The sequence below is a fragment of the Mandrillus leucophaeus genome, unplaced genomic scaffold (genome assembly GCF_000951045.1).
Source record: "Mandrillus leucophaeus isolate KB7577 unplaced genomic scaffold, Mleu.le_1.0 Scaffold584, whole genome shotgun sequence".
Taxonomy (NCBI): Eukaryota; Metazoa; Chordata; class Mammalia; order Primates; family Cercopithecidae; genus Mandrillus; species Mandrillus leucophaeus.
In genome coordinates, this window is record NW_012106297.1 from 543,710 (window position 1) to 560,037 (window position 16,328).

At 35.5% G+C, this 16,328-nt stretch overlaps 1 protein-coding gene across 1 annotated transcript in view; it reads left to right on the forward strand.

Moving 5' to 3' along the window:
- The window catches only part of LOC105553178 (chromosome unknown open reading frame, human C1orf27), a 49,661-nt gene extending 47,509 nt beyond the window's left edge, over positions 1 to 2,152 (forward strand). Inside the window, exons 14-15 of the mRNA XM_011999154.1 lie at positions 362 to 472; positions 1,618 to 2,152. Coding sequence (XP_011854544.1) covers positions 362 to 472; positions 1,618 to 1,685 — 179 coding nt within the window. The 3' untranslated portion in view covers positions 1,686 to 2,152. The remainder of the gene's footprint in view (positions 1 to 361; positions 473 to 1,617) is intronic.
- Positions 2,153 to 16,328: the final 14,176 nt, after the last annotated feature.

The window sequence follows — 16,328 nt, forward strand, 5'->3', positions numbered from 1 at the left end:
CTTGAACTCCTGAGCTCAGGCACTCTGCCTGCCTCAGCCTCCCACAGTGCTGGGATTACACGCGTCAGCCACCACGCCTGACCAACAAATTACAATTTTTGAAAGTCATTCAGAACTGGCTGTGTGGCCCTCTGATTTAGTTCAATGATAAAGCTACATTGTTTTGAAAACTGTCAATTTGCCATATATTCTATTAAATTTAATTCACCTACAATTGATAATGAGCAAATTCATTATTATATAAAAAACAAGCAGAATGAAAATGGTGTTGATTGTATGGTTTTTATAATGTTCTTTAAAACTCAGTTTCATGTGTTAATCCTTATTTTATGTGAAATTTATTATTATTATACTCTTTCAGCTTGTATGAGTTCCTCTATGAATAGTCAAGCTTCATTGGACAACACAGATGATGAACAACCAAAACAACCAATTAAAACTACAATGTTATTGAAAATTCAGCAAAACATAGGTATTTAATTTTACTTCTTTGATAACACTGAAAACAGATTTGAGTTTTCTTGTTACTTTAAAATTTTTGTATTTCATTTCGCTTTCTTAAGATTGCTAGACTTAACAGTATTTATTGGATATTATGGAAAGTGCCAGGCCCTAGAGATAGAAAGATTTATAATTCATACATTGTCATCCAAATGCCCTCAAAGATGACACATCCTATTAATTTTTAAAACATTCTTAAAAGAAAAAAATGCAGAGTTTTGGGAATCAGTTAGTATAGTAGGGCTAATGTTTTACAAGCTGGTATTCCTAGAATTACTATCACAGGAGATTTTGATGTGTGTTCTATGACAAAAAATGTCAAATTCAAGTCAGGAATTTTATAATTTTATATTTTAAAGGCTCTAAGAAATGCAGAATTATTTTAACATTTTCAGACTTTTTGAACAAGGAACATGCAGACTATTGTTTAATGGGGTAACAATTTGAGAAATACTAAATATTAAGACTTCTGACTGAGAGTTAGGAGCCAGAAGATTTAATTGTAGTTCTTGTCATTCATTAGATAAATTTAATTAATTTTTTGTACGTGTGTGTGTCTGTCTGTCTGGACTACTATGGCCACTTTCTTTCTTTAGCTTACTATATTCAGGAAAAAATAAAAGTTACAACTTAGACATACTAATTCTTAGATTTTATAATGGTTGAACATGGACTTCTGCAGTTTTCAGTAGCTACACAAGTTACACAAGTGGCTTTACATTATAATGGTTGAGAACTGCTGCCTACTGGAACTGCCTTTTTTTTTTAACCTAAGTAGCATAAGACAGCTGGTATGCCAATAAAAATATTTATATAAGCCCTTTAAAGTGTTTGTTATTTTTTCTCTTAGATACGTCTCAGTGCACATTTGTGCAAGAAAGATACTTTGTCCAACATTCGAAGTCTAGTTTTTCAACTTATGGCTATGTTTTTCTCTAAGATGTTGCTGCCTTTTAGTATATACATATGTATGTGTATGTAAGATTGTGTGTTTGTGTGTTTGTGTATTGTTGTTTTTTAGGCCCATCAGTTACCCACATTTCAGCGCCTAGGATTAGTTTGGCCTTTCTTTTGCTTATTCCATTTTCATTTGTTCTGTGTTTGTTTTACTTTTAGGTGTGATTGCAGCATTTACAGTTGCAGTGCTTGCTGCTGGTATCTCCTTTCATTACTTCAGTGATTAGGGTGAGGCACAAAGAGTTTCTTGATCATCCAGAGAACATTGACAGATAATTATGAATAATAAAGATGTTAATCCATCTGTATTTAAAACAGTAGCAGCCAGATCTGCTGCCATGATGCCTATTTGATGTGTTTCTGATTAAAATGAAATCACAAGCTGCCTTGTTTAGTCTGCTTTACATTGTAGGTGGCCCACATTTCCAGAAATAAAGTTATGCATCTAGATGGAAGCTGCATGTAACAAATCATTATTATTTTTTAAACGGTTCAAAATGATGGGATATGATCAAGATTTTAGTTTTACTAATCTGAATCACATATTATTCAGGACATTAAAAAGTTGAACAGAGGCATGGTGGCTCACACCTATAATCTCAATGCTTTGGGAGGCTGAGGCAGGAGGATCACCTGGGGCTAGGAGGGAGTTGGAGACCAGCCCGGATGACATAATGAGATTCTGTCTCTACTGGAAAAAAAAAAAAAAATTAGCTGGACATGGTGGCATGCAGCTCTAGTCCCAACTACTTGGAACTACTTGGAAGCTGAAGCGGGAAGATCACTTGAGCCCAGGAGTTTGAGGCCGCAGCGAGCTATGATCGCACTACTGTACTCCAGCCTGGGTGACAAAATGAGACCTTGTCTCTAAAATAAACAAGTAAATTTAAAAAGTAAAAAAAAATAGTAATTTGAACAGTCAATGTTGATGCAACGTCTTAGTAATAGAGCACCAGGAGAAATTTCTACCAAGTGAAACAACAACCTTACGATAAGCTCATCTTCTAGGAGTTTTCTGACGTGCACTCAGTTCCTATATACTGTGTGTTTTGTTCTGATCAAGGGGTAGGGAACCTTTCCAGAGAGGTCCCATTAGTAAGAAATGACATAAAATATGTACTTTCTCAGGTTACTATATAACTGTTTTAGTATACTTAATATACAAAATAAGACTTTGCTTCCAGCAGGTATGTTAGACTAGATATTATAAAACAACTAGATCTTGAATAAAATCTGCTTTTGAATAGGTTCACAGGAAGTAGGAGAACTTTCAAGAACCATACTTCTATACTTCTACCTTTCCTCTGCCACAAGAAATGGATGCATTTTAAGTTAGGAGTCATGAATACTGTATTGACCATACAAGTGGACTATGCTTGTCTGGATGGCAGATACCAATAGCAACACTGCCATATTCAGTTTGCCTCAAATCAGAAACAAGAAGACATCTGAATCTGAGATGCTGCCCTAGAGAGGACAGTTAAAGAAGGTTCAGTGGCCCTCAGTTTGTAGTGCTGTAGCTCCTGGCAGAGGCAAGAGGGAAACATTCCTAATTTAGTTCCAAGATTCCTATAGATTGTTATCAAGTAGTGTTATATTATGACTAGAGATCACAGGCACAAGTTGAAACAAACTAACATGACAAGGAAGCTGTAGAAAAAATAAACATTGAACTCAGTTCTTCAAGGTTTCATCACCAACATAAGAAATGAAGTTGGAACCACAGGCAGATCTGAAAAAGAAATAGAATTCCTAGAAATGAGAAATATTTATTGAAATAAGAAAAAAGCCCTCAGACATGGTGAATATTTTATTAGACTCAGCTGAAGAGACAAGTGAACTATAAGCTGGATCTAAAATTACCCAGTGAGCAGCGAGGAGAAAGAAGGAGCTAGAAAACATTAGAAAGTTAAGAGAGTTTGAGGGAAGAATTATAAAGACTAGGAGTACTAGAAGGAGAGAATTTAGAGAATGAAGGAGAGGCGTACTTGAAAAGATAAAACAATTTTCCAAATTTGTTGGAAAAACATGAATTCATAGCTTCAGAAAGCACAATATATACCAAACATATATTTAAATAAAATCCAGGCCTAGACTCAAGGTATTGTAAATGATAAGATACCAAAGAGAAAATTTTAAAAGCAACCATGGGGAGAAAAAGATCATCATCAGTGAAGGCAAGACAGTCAAATACTTAGTAGGCTTCCTAACAGCAACGATGTACCCAAAAGAGGGTAGACTTCTGAGAAAAACTGTTAGCTTAGAATTTGCAACAAGTGAAACTGAAACAAACACAGGCTGAGATGAAAAACAGATGTTATCCTCGGCAGAACTTCAGGAAAGAGACTACAAAAGGATGATCTTCAAGAAGGAAAATGATTCTAAAAGGATGATCTGAAATTGAAAAACTAGCATAAGTAAATTTAAACTGTTTGGATAAAACAATTATAATGAAAAGTGTTTATAAGAAATTGTAAACCAATGTAAAACTAAATAAACGTTATGCAACATTAATAATGTGGAATTTTTAAATAAGGATATAATTGAAAAACTGGATAATAGCGGTTGGCTGGCAGAAGGGTGATTGGAATTAGAGGGTTCTGAGGTTCTTTTATTCAGAAAACTGGTTAAGATACTGTTTAACCTTAAAATCGACTATGTTATAATAAATATATGTAATCAGAGTTCAGGGGTGACTGCCACAAGAATAGATAGGGGATTGGCCAGGCACTGTGGCTCACACCTATAATCAGCATTTTGGGAGACTGAGGCGGGCAGATCACTTGGGGTCAGGAGTTTGAGACCAGCCTGGCCAACATAGTGAAACCCCGTTTTACCAAAATACACAAAAATTAGCCGGGCGTGATGGCAGGTGCCTGTAATCCCAGCTACTCTGGAAGGTGAGGTGCGAGAATCACTTGAACTGGGGAGGTGACAGTTGCAGTGAGCCGAGATCGTGCCACTGCACTCCAGTGTGGGTGACAGAGTGAGACCCCATCTCAAAGAAAAAAAAAAAAAAAAGATAGGGGATGAATCATTCCAAAGGAAAAGAACTTTAAAATACAGAATAGGTATGCAATAACCTAGTACAAATAAAGGAAGAAATAATGGAGGTGGGGGAGTGAAGTTAGAAAGTAAGATAATAACAACAAGTCTAATATTAATTATGAATAGACAATTACCCGATTAAATGATAGCATTGGTCAGATTTTTTTAAAAACCCAACTAGGCTTTTTAAAACACCTAAAATATTAGACATGAGGAGGTTGAAAGTAAATATTTTTTAAAAATGAAGTAGGTAAATACTAAAAACGTGTAGCTTTGGTGATATTAAAATAATTAGATTTATGATATTAAAGATTGAGAAGTCCATTAAAAATAGTTAAAGGATCAATTTACTAGGTATATATAACAATTTTCAGTGTGCCTTTACCATATGAAATGGCCTCAAAATGTATGAACTGAAGCAACAATAGGGCTGAAGCAACAAATTGAACAACAATGGGAGATTTCAACAACTAATTAATGATAAAGAATTAGTGAAAGCATTCTTAATATTGAGTCAATAAACATTTAGAACAATGTATTAAACAGAGAATATTTTTCTTAAGCATTGTATATTAGCAAAAATTGACCATGTATTTTAGGCGTAAGCAAGTTACAAAACATCAAATAATTGGTATTAAATGGATAATCAGAAGCAAGTGGAGGTCAGTAATAAAGGTTAAATTTTTTAAAGTCTTACATTTACATGTTTAAATCGTCACAAAGGAAAAAAGGAAATACTTGAAACCTAGTTGCAAGTAATATATATATATTTTTAATTGGGTATTACAGCTAAAACAGCACTTTGAGGGAAGTGGCTTTAAATGCTTAAGGGAAAAGACTAGATGTGTAACTTAGAAAATAGTAAAAGTAATGTAGAAGCAAGAAGATACAGGCAAGGGAATAAATCAATGAATTAGAAAATGATGAAGAATTACATGGCAAAGTTGTTTTCATGACAAAACAGTAAAACTGGCATAATTGAACAAGATGAAATGGGACACAACGTAAAGATTGAAAAAGCGGTCTGAATCCATTGATAAAGCAGGGATGAAAAAGTGACTACCAGGAACATCTTAATGCTAATATATTTGAAAACTTAGACAAAATAGACCAAACTCCAGAAAATTGCAATTTACTTAAATTGGCTCAAGAAGAAATAGAAAAGCTGAATATACTTATTCATAGGTTGAATAGTAAACAATAATTAACTTTTTGACAAGACCTGGCACAGGTTTAAAGGTAAGTTTTACCCCTCTTTCAAGGGGGGTAAAATTACAACATTTTATACAAGCTCTTTCAGACAAAAATAGCTAATGAGGGAATACTTGCCAGCATATTGTGTGAGGTTGATATAACTTACTGATACTAAAATCAGAGACATTCAATAGGAGAAAAGAAAATTACAGGCTAATAGCACTTATACTTGTAAAGTCAAAAGCACTATTAATAAACGTTGACATACTAAAACTGCATGATGACCAAGTTGTATACTTTGAAAATCAGGAACATAAGGGTGGCTATTATCACCACTTCTTGTGCTATTTTTTTTTTTTTTTTTTTAAATGGAGTCTCGCTCTGTCGCCCAGGCTGGAGTGCAGTTGCGTGATCTCGGCTCACTGCAATCTCCACCTCCCGGGTTCAAGCGATTCTCTCGCCTCAGCCTCCCAAGTAGCTGGGATTACAGGTGTCTGCTCCCACACCCGACTAATTTTTATATTTTTAGTAGAGACAGGGTTTCACCAAGTTGTCCAGGCTGGTCTTGAACTCCCGACCTGAGGTAATCTGCCTGTCTCGGCCTCCTAAAGTGCTGGGATGACAGGCGTGAGCCACTGCACCCGACCACCACTTCTATTTATCACTGTCCTATAGAAAAATAAGCAAAAGACAAACCAGGTATTTTCAGAGGATGTGGCTGAACACATGAAAAGATGTTTTACCTCTTAAGTGATTGGCTAATTAAAACCATAATGAATAATATTTTGCATTCAATAGATTGAAAAATTAAAGGATATGACAATACCAATAAAGATGATGGGCCTCAGTTTTTCACGCTGCAGGTAGGATTTTGAACTGATAGGCTCGTCAGAAAGCAATTTGGCACTCTCTCTTAGCGTTAAGCATTCACATACCCTAGCCAGTCTACGTTTACATAAATGCCTTAGAGAAATTCTTGGACCTGTGTACCTCAAGAGTGCTCGTGGCAGCTCTGTTTTTAACCACTCAAATGACCACTGACAACAAAAAATAAATTAGAGGTTTTGTAATTTTGTTTAGTAGGGAGAATGACCTACATGCAACAACCTAGAGTAATTGTAAAAATGATAAAGCAAGTCTCAGAAGTCTACGTACAGTATGCTACAGTTTTTATAAAGCTGTAAAAGAAACCTAAACTGTATTATGTAGGAATATGTATATTTGTGATAAACTTTGACAAGAGTCATAAAATTCAGGATAGTGGCAAGGTGTAACACATGAATACATAAAACAATATTAGTGATACTTTGGTTCTTGAGTAATGGGTTTCTTGATCTTCATTTCATTTACTTAATGGCACTAACATGAATTTTGGGGGGTTGTCTGTTACTAACAAACTACACTCAAACTTAATTAGCTTAAAATAACCATTTCACTTGCCTCATAATTGCTGTGAGTTCATAGGAATCAGCTGGGTGGTTTCGCTCCACATGATGGTGACTTTAGCTGCAGTTATCTAGGGGCTGGACTGGGCTTGAAACATCTGAGATACTCATGCACATGACTGGCAGTTAATGGTGGCTATCAGCTGGGAATTCAGCTGCCTCACCTCAGTTTATGTGGCTTCTCCATGGGACTTGGAGTTCTTCCAGTCGTGGTGGCTGGGCTTGCTATCATTTATGGCTGGGATCCAAGAAGCAGTACCCCAAGTATAAGCATTTCAAGAAGAGGAAAGTAGAAGCTAAGTCCTCTTGGGGCCTTAGCTTGGATGTCCCAGAACATTATGTTCACCACATTGTATTGGTCAAAGTAACCCACAGGGCCAGCCTAGATTGAAGAAGGGAAAAAAAAAAGCAAACAAATCCTTTTTTGATGGGAAAGGGACATGCATACATGAGCAAGAAAGAAACGGCAGAAATATTTGGTAGTTATAATGTACCCCCTGGTCATAGTAATTTATGTTCCTGATGGAAAATTATTTCACCACCTCCCAGGAAACCTTAAAGTCTCATCTCAATATGACATCAGGTTCAAGCTCAAGACCCAGAATCTCATCATCTAAACCAGTTTCAGTTACATATGAGGTGCCTTTACTACAGTTTCCCTCAATCTGAAGATGTGTTTTCTTTCCCATATTCACCTAGACAAGTTTTCTTTCTCATATTCACCCAGCCTACAATGGTGAGTCAGGGAATATACACTCTTGTTTAAAAAAGAGGAAAAATAAGAGGTACATAGCAGTGAATGGTTCATAGCAATTCTGAACTCCAGTTGGGCACATCTAATTATGATTCTGGGAGCAGAGAATGTATGTCAGTTAGGGCCTAATTCTACCTGAGAGTGGTTCTCAGCTCTTGGTTCTTCCCTGTAAGATCTCGACTTTGCTCTGAGTCATTCTTTTCCATGAGAAATGGCTTTCTGTTTGAAACTGAGTAGCCTTCTCAAACCACTTCCTGATTTGGGGACGCTGAAGGCCCAGAAGACTCTTCAATTTGAACTGTCTCTGTCTTTTAGTATAAGCTGATGTAATTCATTTTAAAACATCTTGTGTTCCCTTTGAATTGAATTATAATCTGCTCCATTAGACAAAATCCATGCTCGTCTCTTTAAGACAGGCCTCTCTCCAATTTGAACTGAGAGATGTTGAGGAACAGCACCTTTAACAGTCTTAGATACTCATTATCAAGCAGAGTAATCTACAAAATGTGCTCATAAGAGTCTTAGAAGTGTTTTTGTCTAGCTAAGAGGTCTATGAAGCACTGGCTTAAATATTTCTGAAACCTTAAAGGATATTACAGATGCACCATTGATCCTAAATTATCCTAATTCTATGGTTTACTAACAATTCTTGATTTGATCTTTGCCATAAGGTGATTTCTTCCTTGAGAACCTCTTGCTGGCTGGAAAAGATGTTCTACATGCTTTATATATTCTATAAATTTTGCTCCAAAACTGAACAGTTTCTTACTTAGTTTATTTTTCTCTTCTCCTATTTGATGATAGGCAGCTAGAAGTAGTCAGGTGGCATTTTCAATGTTTGCCTGGAAGTCTCCTTGGATAGATTCACAAATTTGTTAGGTTATGCTTTCCCTTTAGCAATTGCCATGAGCTTATTAGTTCTACCTTTCACTTTACTGCAAAGGAAAGTGTTGCCCTCCTGTTTTCTCTTTGATCTTCTAGCCACCACTGTCTGCATTTCCTGTTCAATTCCAAAGTTGAGGCTACATAAGTTTTGGGTTTCACCCAGTGGCACCCTATTTCTAGCTACCAGTTTCTATTTCAGTTATCTTTTGCTACACAACAAACAAGCTCAAAACTTAGTGGCTTAAACCAATCATTTTGTTAACTCATGACTCTTTGTATAGATAGAGCTTAACTGACCCAGTTGGGTGGCCCTGCTCCACATGATGCTGGGTGGGATATTCAGTTATCTAAAGGCCATGATATCCAAGACAGTTCATCCACATGGTTGACAGTTTATCTGATTTTCCTTCATGTGACTTTTCCAAAGAGCTTGGCTTCCCACAGCATGGTGATTAGATTCCAAAAGGGAGTGTTCCAAGATTCAGTGTTCAGAGATGAAAGAAGTGGAAACTGTTAGTCCTCTTAAGGCCTGGTCTTCTCAGAAGTTCCAGAACGTCACTCTTTGCGTTCTACTGGTCAAAGCAAACACAGGTCCAGCCCAGTTTCCATAGAAGGGGAAAAAGTAGCCCATATCTCATTGGGGAAGTGGCACATGCTTGTAGAGAGAGAAAGAAGTGATGGCAGTCGTTAATGGAGATTTGTAACTACACATTTTTAGTATATGTCAAAAAAAAGAAGATTGAAAATACAATCATACCGCAGAGATATTGTGGGCAGGGTCCCAGACCACCAATACTAAGCTATCATAATCAAGTCACAATTTGTTTTGTTTTCTCAGTGCATATAAAATTACTTTTATACTGTAGTCTAGTAAGTGCACAATAGCATTATGTCTAAATAACAATGTATATACCTTAATTTAAAAATACTTTGCTGCTAAAAAAAAAAGTGGCAATCCTCTGACGTTTCAGCAAATCATAATCTTTTTGATGGTGGAAGGTTTTGCCTTGATATTGATGGCTGTTGACTGATTAGGGTGGTGGTTGCTGAAGGTTGGGGTGGCCATGGCAATTTCTTAAAAAAGACAATGACATTTGCCACATCAATTGACTCTTCTTTTCATTAAAGATTTTTCTGTAGCGGGTGATGCTGTTTGATAGCATTTTACCCACAGTAAAACTTTCAGAATTGGAGTCAGTCCCCTCAAACCCTATGGCTTCTTTATCAACTAAGTTTGTGTGTTATTCTGAATCCTTTGTTGTTATTTCAACAGTGTTCATAGCATCCTTGCTGGGAGTAGATTCTATCTCCAGAAGCCAGTTTCTTTGCTCATCCTTAAGAAACAACTCCTCATTCATTCAAGTTTTATCATGATATCGCACCAATTCAGTCACATCTGTAGCCTCCACTTCTAGTTCTAGTTCTTTTGCTAATTCTACCACATCTGTAATTACTTCTTCCACTGAAGTCTTGAACCCCTCAGTCATTCATGAGGATTGGAATAAAATTGTTCCAAACTCCTGTTAATGTTGATATTTTGACCTGCTTCCATGAGTCACAAATATTCTTAATGACATAGAACGATTAAGTTTTTCCAAAGTATTTTCAATTTAGTTTGTCCAGATCCATCAGAGGAATCATTATCATTGGCAGCTATCACCTTACAAAATGTATTTCTTAAATAATAAAACTTGAAAGTCAGAATTACTTCTTGAACCATGGGCTGAAGAATGGATGTTATATTCGTAGGTATGAAACAAACATTAATCTCTTTGCATATCTCCATAAGAGCTCTTGCAATAATATTTTGAAAGAAATCATTTTCTGAGCATTAGGTCTCAACAGTGGGCTTAAAATATTCAGTAAAATATGAGGACAGCAGACGTGCTATCATCCAAGCTTTACTTTTCATTGATAGAGCATGGACAGAGTCGATTTTGCATAATCCTTAAGGGCCCTAGGATTTTCGGAATGGCAAAGGAGCTTTGGCTTCAACTTAAAGTCACCAGGTGCATTGGCCCCTAAAACAAGAATCCGTCTATCCATTGAAGCTTTGAAGTCAGGCATTGACTTCTCCTCTCTAGCTGTGAAAGTAGATGGGATCTTCTTCCAATAGAAGACTTTCATCTACGTTGAAAATCTATTGTTTAGCCCCCTTCATTGGTTATCTTATTTAGATCTTCTGGATAACTTGCTGCAGCTTCTACATCAGTACTTGCTGTTTCACCTTGCACTTTTATGTCATTGAGATAGCTTCTCTCCTTAAACCCCATTAACCAACTTCTGCTAGCTTCAAACTTCTTCTGCTTCCTCACGTCTCTCAGTCTTCATGGAATCAAAGAGAGTTAGGGCCTTGCTCTGGACTAGGCTTTGTCTTAAGGGAATGTTGTGACTGGTTTGATCTATCTAAACCACTCAAACTTTCTCCATATAAGCAATAAGGCTATTTCACTTATTCATATGTTCACCGGAGTAGCACTTTTAATTTCTTTCAAGAACTTTTCCTTTGCACTCACAACTTGGCTCTTTGTTGCAAGAGGCTTAGCTTTCAGCCTGTCTTGTCTTTCGACATGCCTTCCTCATTTAGCTTAATCATTTCTAGCTTTTGGTTTAAAGTGAGAGACATGTAACTCTTTCTTTCACTTGGACACTTAAAGAGACCATTGTAGGGTTATCAACCGGCCTAGTAATAATAATATTGTGTTTCAGAGAATAGGGATAGGGAGAAAGGGAAACGACTGAGTGGTTGAGTAATCAGAACACACAGAATTTTATCAATTAAGTTTGCCCTCTTATATGGGCATGGTTCATGGAGCCCCAAAACAATTATAATAGTAACATCAAAGTCACTGATCACAGATCACTGTAACAGTTATAATGAGGCTGGGCATGGTGGCTCATTCCTATAATCCGAGCACTTTGGTGAGTAAATCACTTGAGCCTGGGAGTTCAAGACCAGCCTAGGCAACATGATGAAACCTCGTCTCTACAAAGACACCACCACCAAACAAACAAAAATTAACTGGGTATGGTTGACATATGCCTGTAGTCCCAGCTACTTGGGAGGCTGAGGTGGGAGGACCACCTAAGCCTGGGAGGCCAAGACTGTAGTAAGCCATGATTGTGCCACTGCATTCCAGCCTGGGTGACACACTGAGACTCTGTCTCAAGAAAAAAAAAAAAAGATATCATGTAAATGAAGAAGTTTGAATTATTACAAGAGTTACCAATTTGTAATACATAGACAGAAAATGAGCATATGCTGTTGGAAAAATTACGATAGACTTGCTTGAGGCAGGGTTGTCAAAAACTTTCTATTCCTAAAAATTGCAGTATATGTGAAGTGCAATAAAGCCAACTACAATAAAATAAGATATGCCTGTAAACTTTAGGAGAAAGAAGAGACAAAAGAGTTCCCTAAGGAAATAGTTATTACACAAAAAATAATCCACATATGACTCTTATCACAGTCTGTCTTTTATAGTGCCTCTGTCTTCCTCTTTTTCACTGTGACAATTCTGGGGACAAATAAAATGTCTTTTACCTACCCCTACAATCCTCAATAGTCAATAGGTTCATGACTACATCACCAATATAGTTAGGAATAATCATGCCCTATTATAATATAATGTCGTTATGTTTGCTGACTCTTACCTAAAAGATTTGTCTAAATATAAATTAGCCAATGCACAATAAATATCTGGTAAATTGTTCTTGATTTCTGACTTTAACCTAATAAATAATTATGTTGGAAATATCAAGTCTATTAATGAATATTAATCAAAGGTGGTCAATGAGGTCTCATAAAATTTATAACATATTAAAACGTAAATTAATATGTTAATAGGTATTGATTTATTATTTGTTAAGAACAAAGGATGAAAGTAAGTTAGAAGTTACAGTCGTTTGTTTTTGCCATTTTGAAAGTGTTTCAGATTCATTACTTCATTGGATTTTTATAACAGTTTGTATTGTAAGGGCAAAGATTTGTTAAATAGATTCAAATTTTATTAATATAATAGAAATAGACTTTGATTATTATTCACAAGGATGCATAGAGTAGATATTTGGGTAAATAACTATTATCTTTATCTCAATAATCAGAAACATTATTCCTTCTTTTTTCATCTTTGTAAAAATATTTTATAGGTATTTTATTTACTTAACACCATTAAATGAAGCTAGATTTTGTACTGTACTATGGAACTTCTGATCCCAAAATAGCACTGTAAAAAAATCCTTAATTAAAAAGGCTTGATATTTTAGAAAACTATCCTTTATTCAACTTGTTCAATTTGTTGAGGAGATTTTTTGTTTACAGAACGGTGAAGAGGAACTTAATGATAGGGATGAAGGTAGTTTAATCAGGTCTTAGATTCTATTTTAGGCAAATCCAATTTAGTTGTAGAAACACCAGACGCCTACCCCCATGATTAAAATTCTGAATGTCAATAAGCTAAGATGTTAGACTGCAATTTCTATGTCTAAACAAAAATAACCAACATAATTTTAATAGATTTTTTCCGTGCTTTCAAGTTAGCACTATTAAAAATATTTTCTAGTTTTTAATTATAAATAGCTAATAATTATGGAGAATTGAATTATATTCCTAGATCTGCCAAAAGAAAAATAATAAAACCTTGCAAAGTCAGTTAATTCCTTTGATCTTTAAGTGGGAACAAATTCTAACATTACACTAACTCTCAATAAATAGTGCTTTACTGTTTGCAAAGTACTTTCATTTCTATCATGCCCTCCCTCCTTTTTTTTTTTTTTTTAACCATTCAGAAAAATGTTCAGGAAAGTCATTTTCTAAGCCTAAAGATTACTGTACATATACAGATTAAGGGAAAACATACTGATGAAAGGGAACAATTAAGTGTGTAGAAACAAGACAGATGACTGTACACAACTAAGAAAACATAAATGTAAGATTTTTGGAATGTGGGAGAGGATAGACTCTAAAGTACAGGTGGCTCTTGGCCTTTAGAGAAGGAACACCCCTTCTAGCATAATAGCTCAGAGGGGGAAGAAAATAGGTGTAAATATATACGAACTTGTAGGTGTGCTGGTGAAAAGTTGAAGATAATCTCATCTGATGCCTTAGATTTCTATAAAATTGTCAAGGTCATCTTCCTAGAGTGAAGGATGATGAAAATAAAGATTTGTAAGAAGTATTGCAAAGAATGGTATATCGAGTTGACCACAGAAATATCGTGGAATTGCCAGAGAGTGGTAAAACTCCTTTTGAGGTTAGTAATCACTAATAAATAAGTTGTGTATTTTTCCCCCAGCAATCCTTGTCTTCTCAGATTCAAGAATAGAAAAAATGAAGAGCAATATTTGGGAGGATTGTCTAATAGACAGATGAGTTGAATTTAAAGAAGGTCTTAGAAATTTAGGCTAATGATGACCACAAAACTTAAGCAGAAAAGTACAGTAATTAGAAGGTCAATATTTGTCAGTTGCAAGGATGGAAAAAAGTGATACATACAAATAGCATGAGCCTAAAAGATATGTAGTATTTTTATGGAAGCCAATGAGAAGAATAATCTGGGGTAAGGGAGAGTGTCACTAATGATATTTGAATTCTGAAACAGTACACAATCACCACTTGCAAGCTATAAAGAGAAAGTGTGCCCTCTTTGAAGAGGCAGGTTTCAGTAATGGCAAAGATGTGGAAGGAATTCTTGGAAAAAAGGTTGAAAATAGAGGGAAATTCTGATTTCAGAGAGCAAGGAAGCACAGACTTTCATGGGGATGGTGTAGTAGATTATTAAAGCAAAGGGCAAGCTGGGAGTGGGCAGAAAGTAGGGAGTGGGAAAAGTTGGTAGGGGGCTTATGTTTTAGATATTGACTGTGATTAATGCAAGATTAAGAGTCATAGTGGGTTCAATTTCAGAGTTTTTGAGGAGGCTGGATTCTGGTTCTAATAAAGGATTTGACTCATTCAGCCTAAGTGAGTAATTATTGCAGTTGGAACAAGTTTGGGTAGCTTCTCCTAAATGGCTTGGAGGTGGGAAGGGACCTAGGTATTGATGCCAGCAACTAAAGACATTAAGGCTACAGTAGGAACATAACCTATAGCTACGAGCTATGAGCTTTATGTATGCAACCTTATATTCCAGGGAGAAATCCAACTTGATCATGTTTTATCTTTTACATACACTGTTGGATTTGACTTGCTAATATTTAATTTTTTTTGTTTCCATACTTATAGCAATATTAGCCTGTAATTCTCCCTTCTCATACTGCCCTTGTCCAGTTTTGGTACAAAAATTATACAAGTTTAATAAAATGAGTTGATAATTATTCTCCTTCTCTGTTCTCTGAAAAAGCCTGTGTAAAGTAATGTTTCTTTTCATATTGATAGAATTAACTTATAAATACATCTAGGCCCTGTGGTTTTTTTGTGGGGAGTAATATTTTGTTAATTACTGTTCTGGTTTCTTTGCTGGTTACAGGGCTATTCAGACTTTCTATCTGTCTTAACTCAACTCTGGTAAATTATATTTTTCTAGAAATCTATTGATTTTTTTGTTTCCAAATTTGTTGGCATTAAGTTGCTCATAATATTTTATATCTTTTTTATCTCAGCTCTATCTAAGCATGAGTTTAAAAAAAATTTTAAATGTTGTTTATTTATGCTTTTCTCATAGCCACCACACCCCCTGCAGTGAATCTGGAAGTTTTTATTATTATTATTATTATTTTTAATTTTTTTTTTGAGACGGAGTCTCACTGTCACCCAGGCTAGAGTGCAATGGCGTGGTCTCAGCTCACTGCAACCCCCACTTCCCGAGTTCAAGCAATTCTCCTGCCTCAGCCTCTCGAGTAGCTGAGACTACTGGCAACACACCAGTAGCATGGCAACACACTAGGCTAATTTTTGTATTTTTAGCAGATATGAGGTTTCACCCTGTTGGTCAGGCTGGTCTCGAACTCTTGACCTCATGATCCGTCCACCTTGACCTCCCAAAGTGCTGGGATGACAGGCGTGAGCTATCGCACCCGGCCAGATTTTTTTCAAATCTTATTAAAGAACCAATTTTTGGCATGTGAATTCTATCTATAAAATTTGTATTATATTATATTATATTATATTAATTTCTGCATGTACTTATTTCCTTATTTTTCTACTTTGTGGGCTTGCTTTATTTTCTCAGTTGGAAACTCAGGCTATTTGTTTTAAGTCTTTCTTCTTTTGTAATTTATGTTTTTAATAGTAATATTTTCTTGATATTCCAAAGTTTTGATATAAAATACAGTTATTATTCTTAAGTTTTAAGAATTTTAGATTTCCAGTATAATTTATTCCTTGACACAGAAGTTATTTAGATGTATGTGTATTTGTGATTAATAGTAAATACATATTTGTTATTAATTTCTACTTAATTGCATTGTGGTCCTAAAGAGTAATTTGTCTTACGGTGTCCTAGTTCATTATTAACTTTTGAAAATGTTCCTTGTGTGTTGGAGGGGGAAAAGTGGCTACTTTACTAATTATTAGTTGCAGTGCTTTATTTTTATTATTTTATTATTAT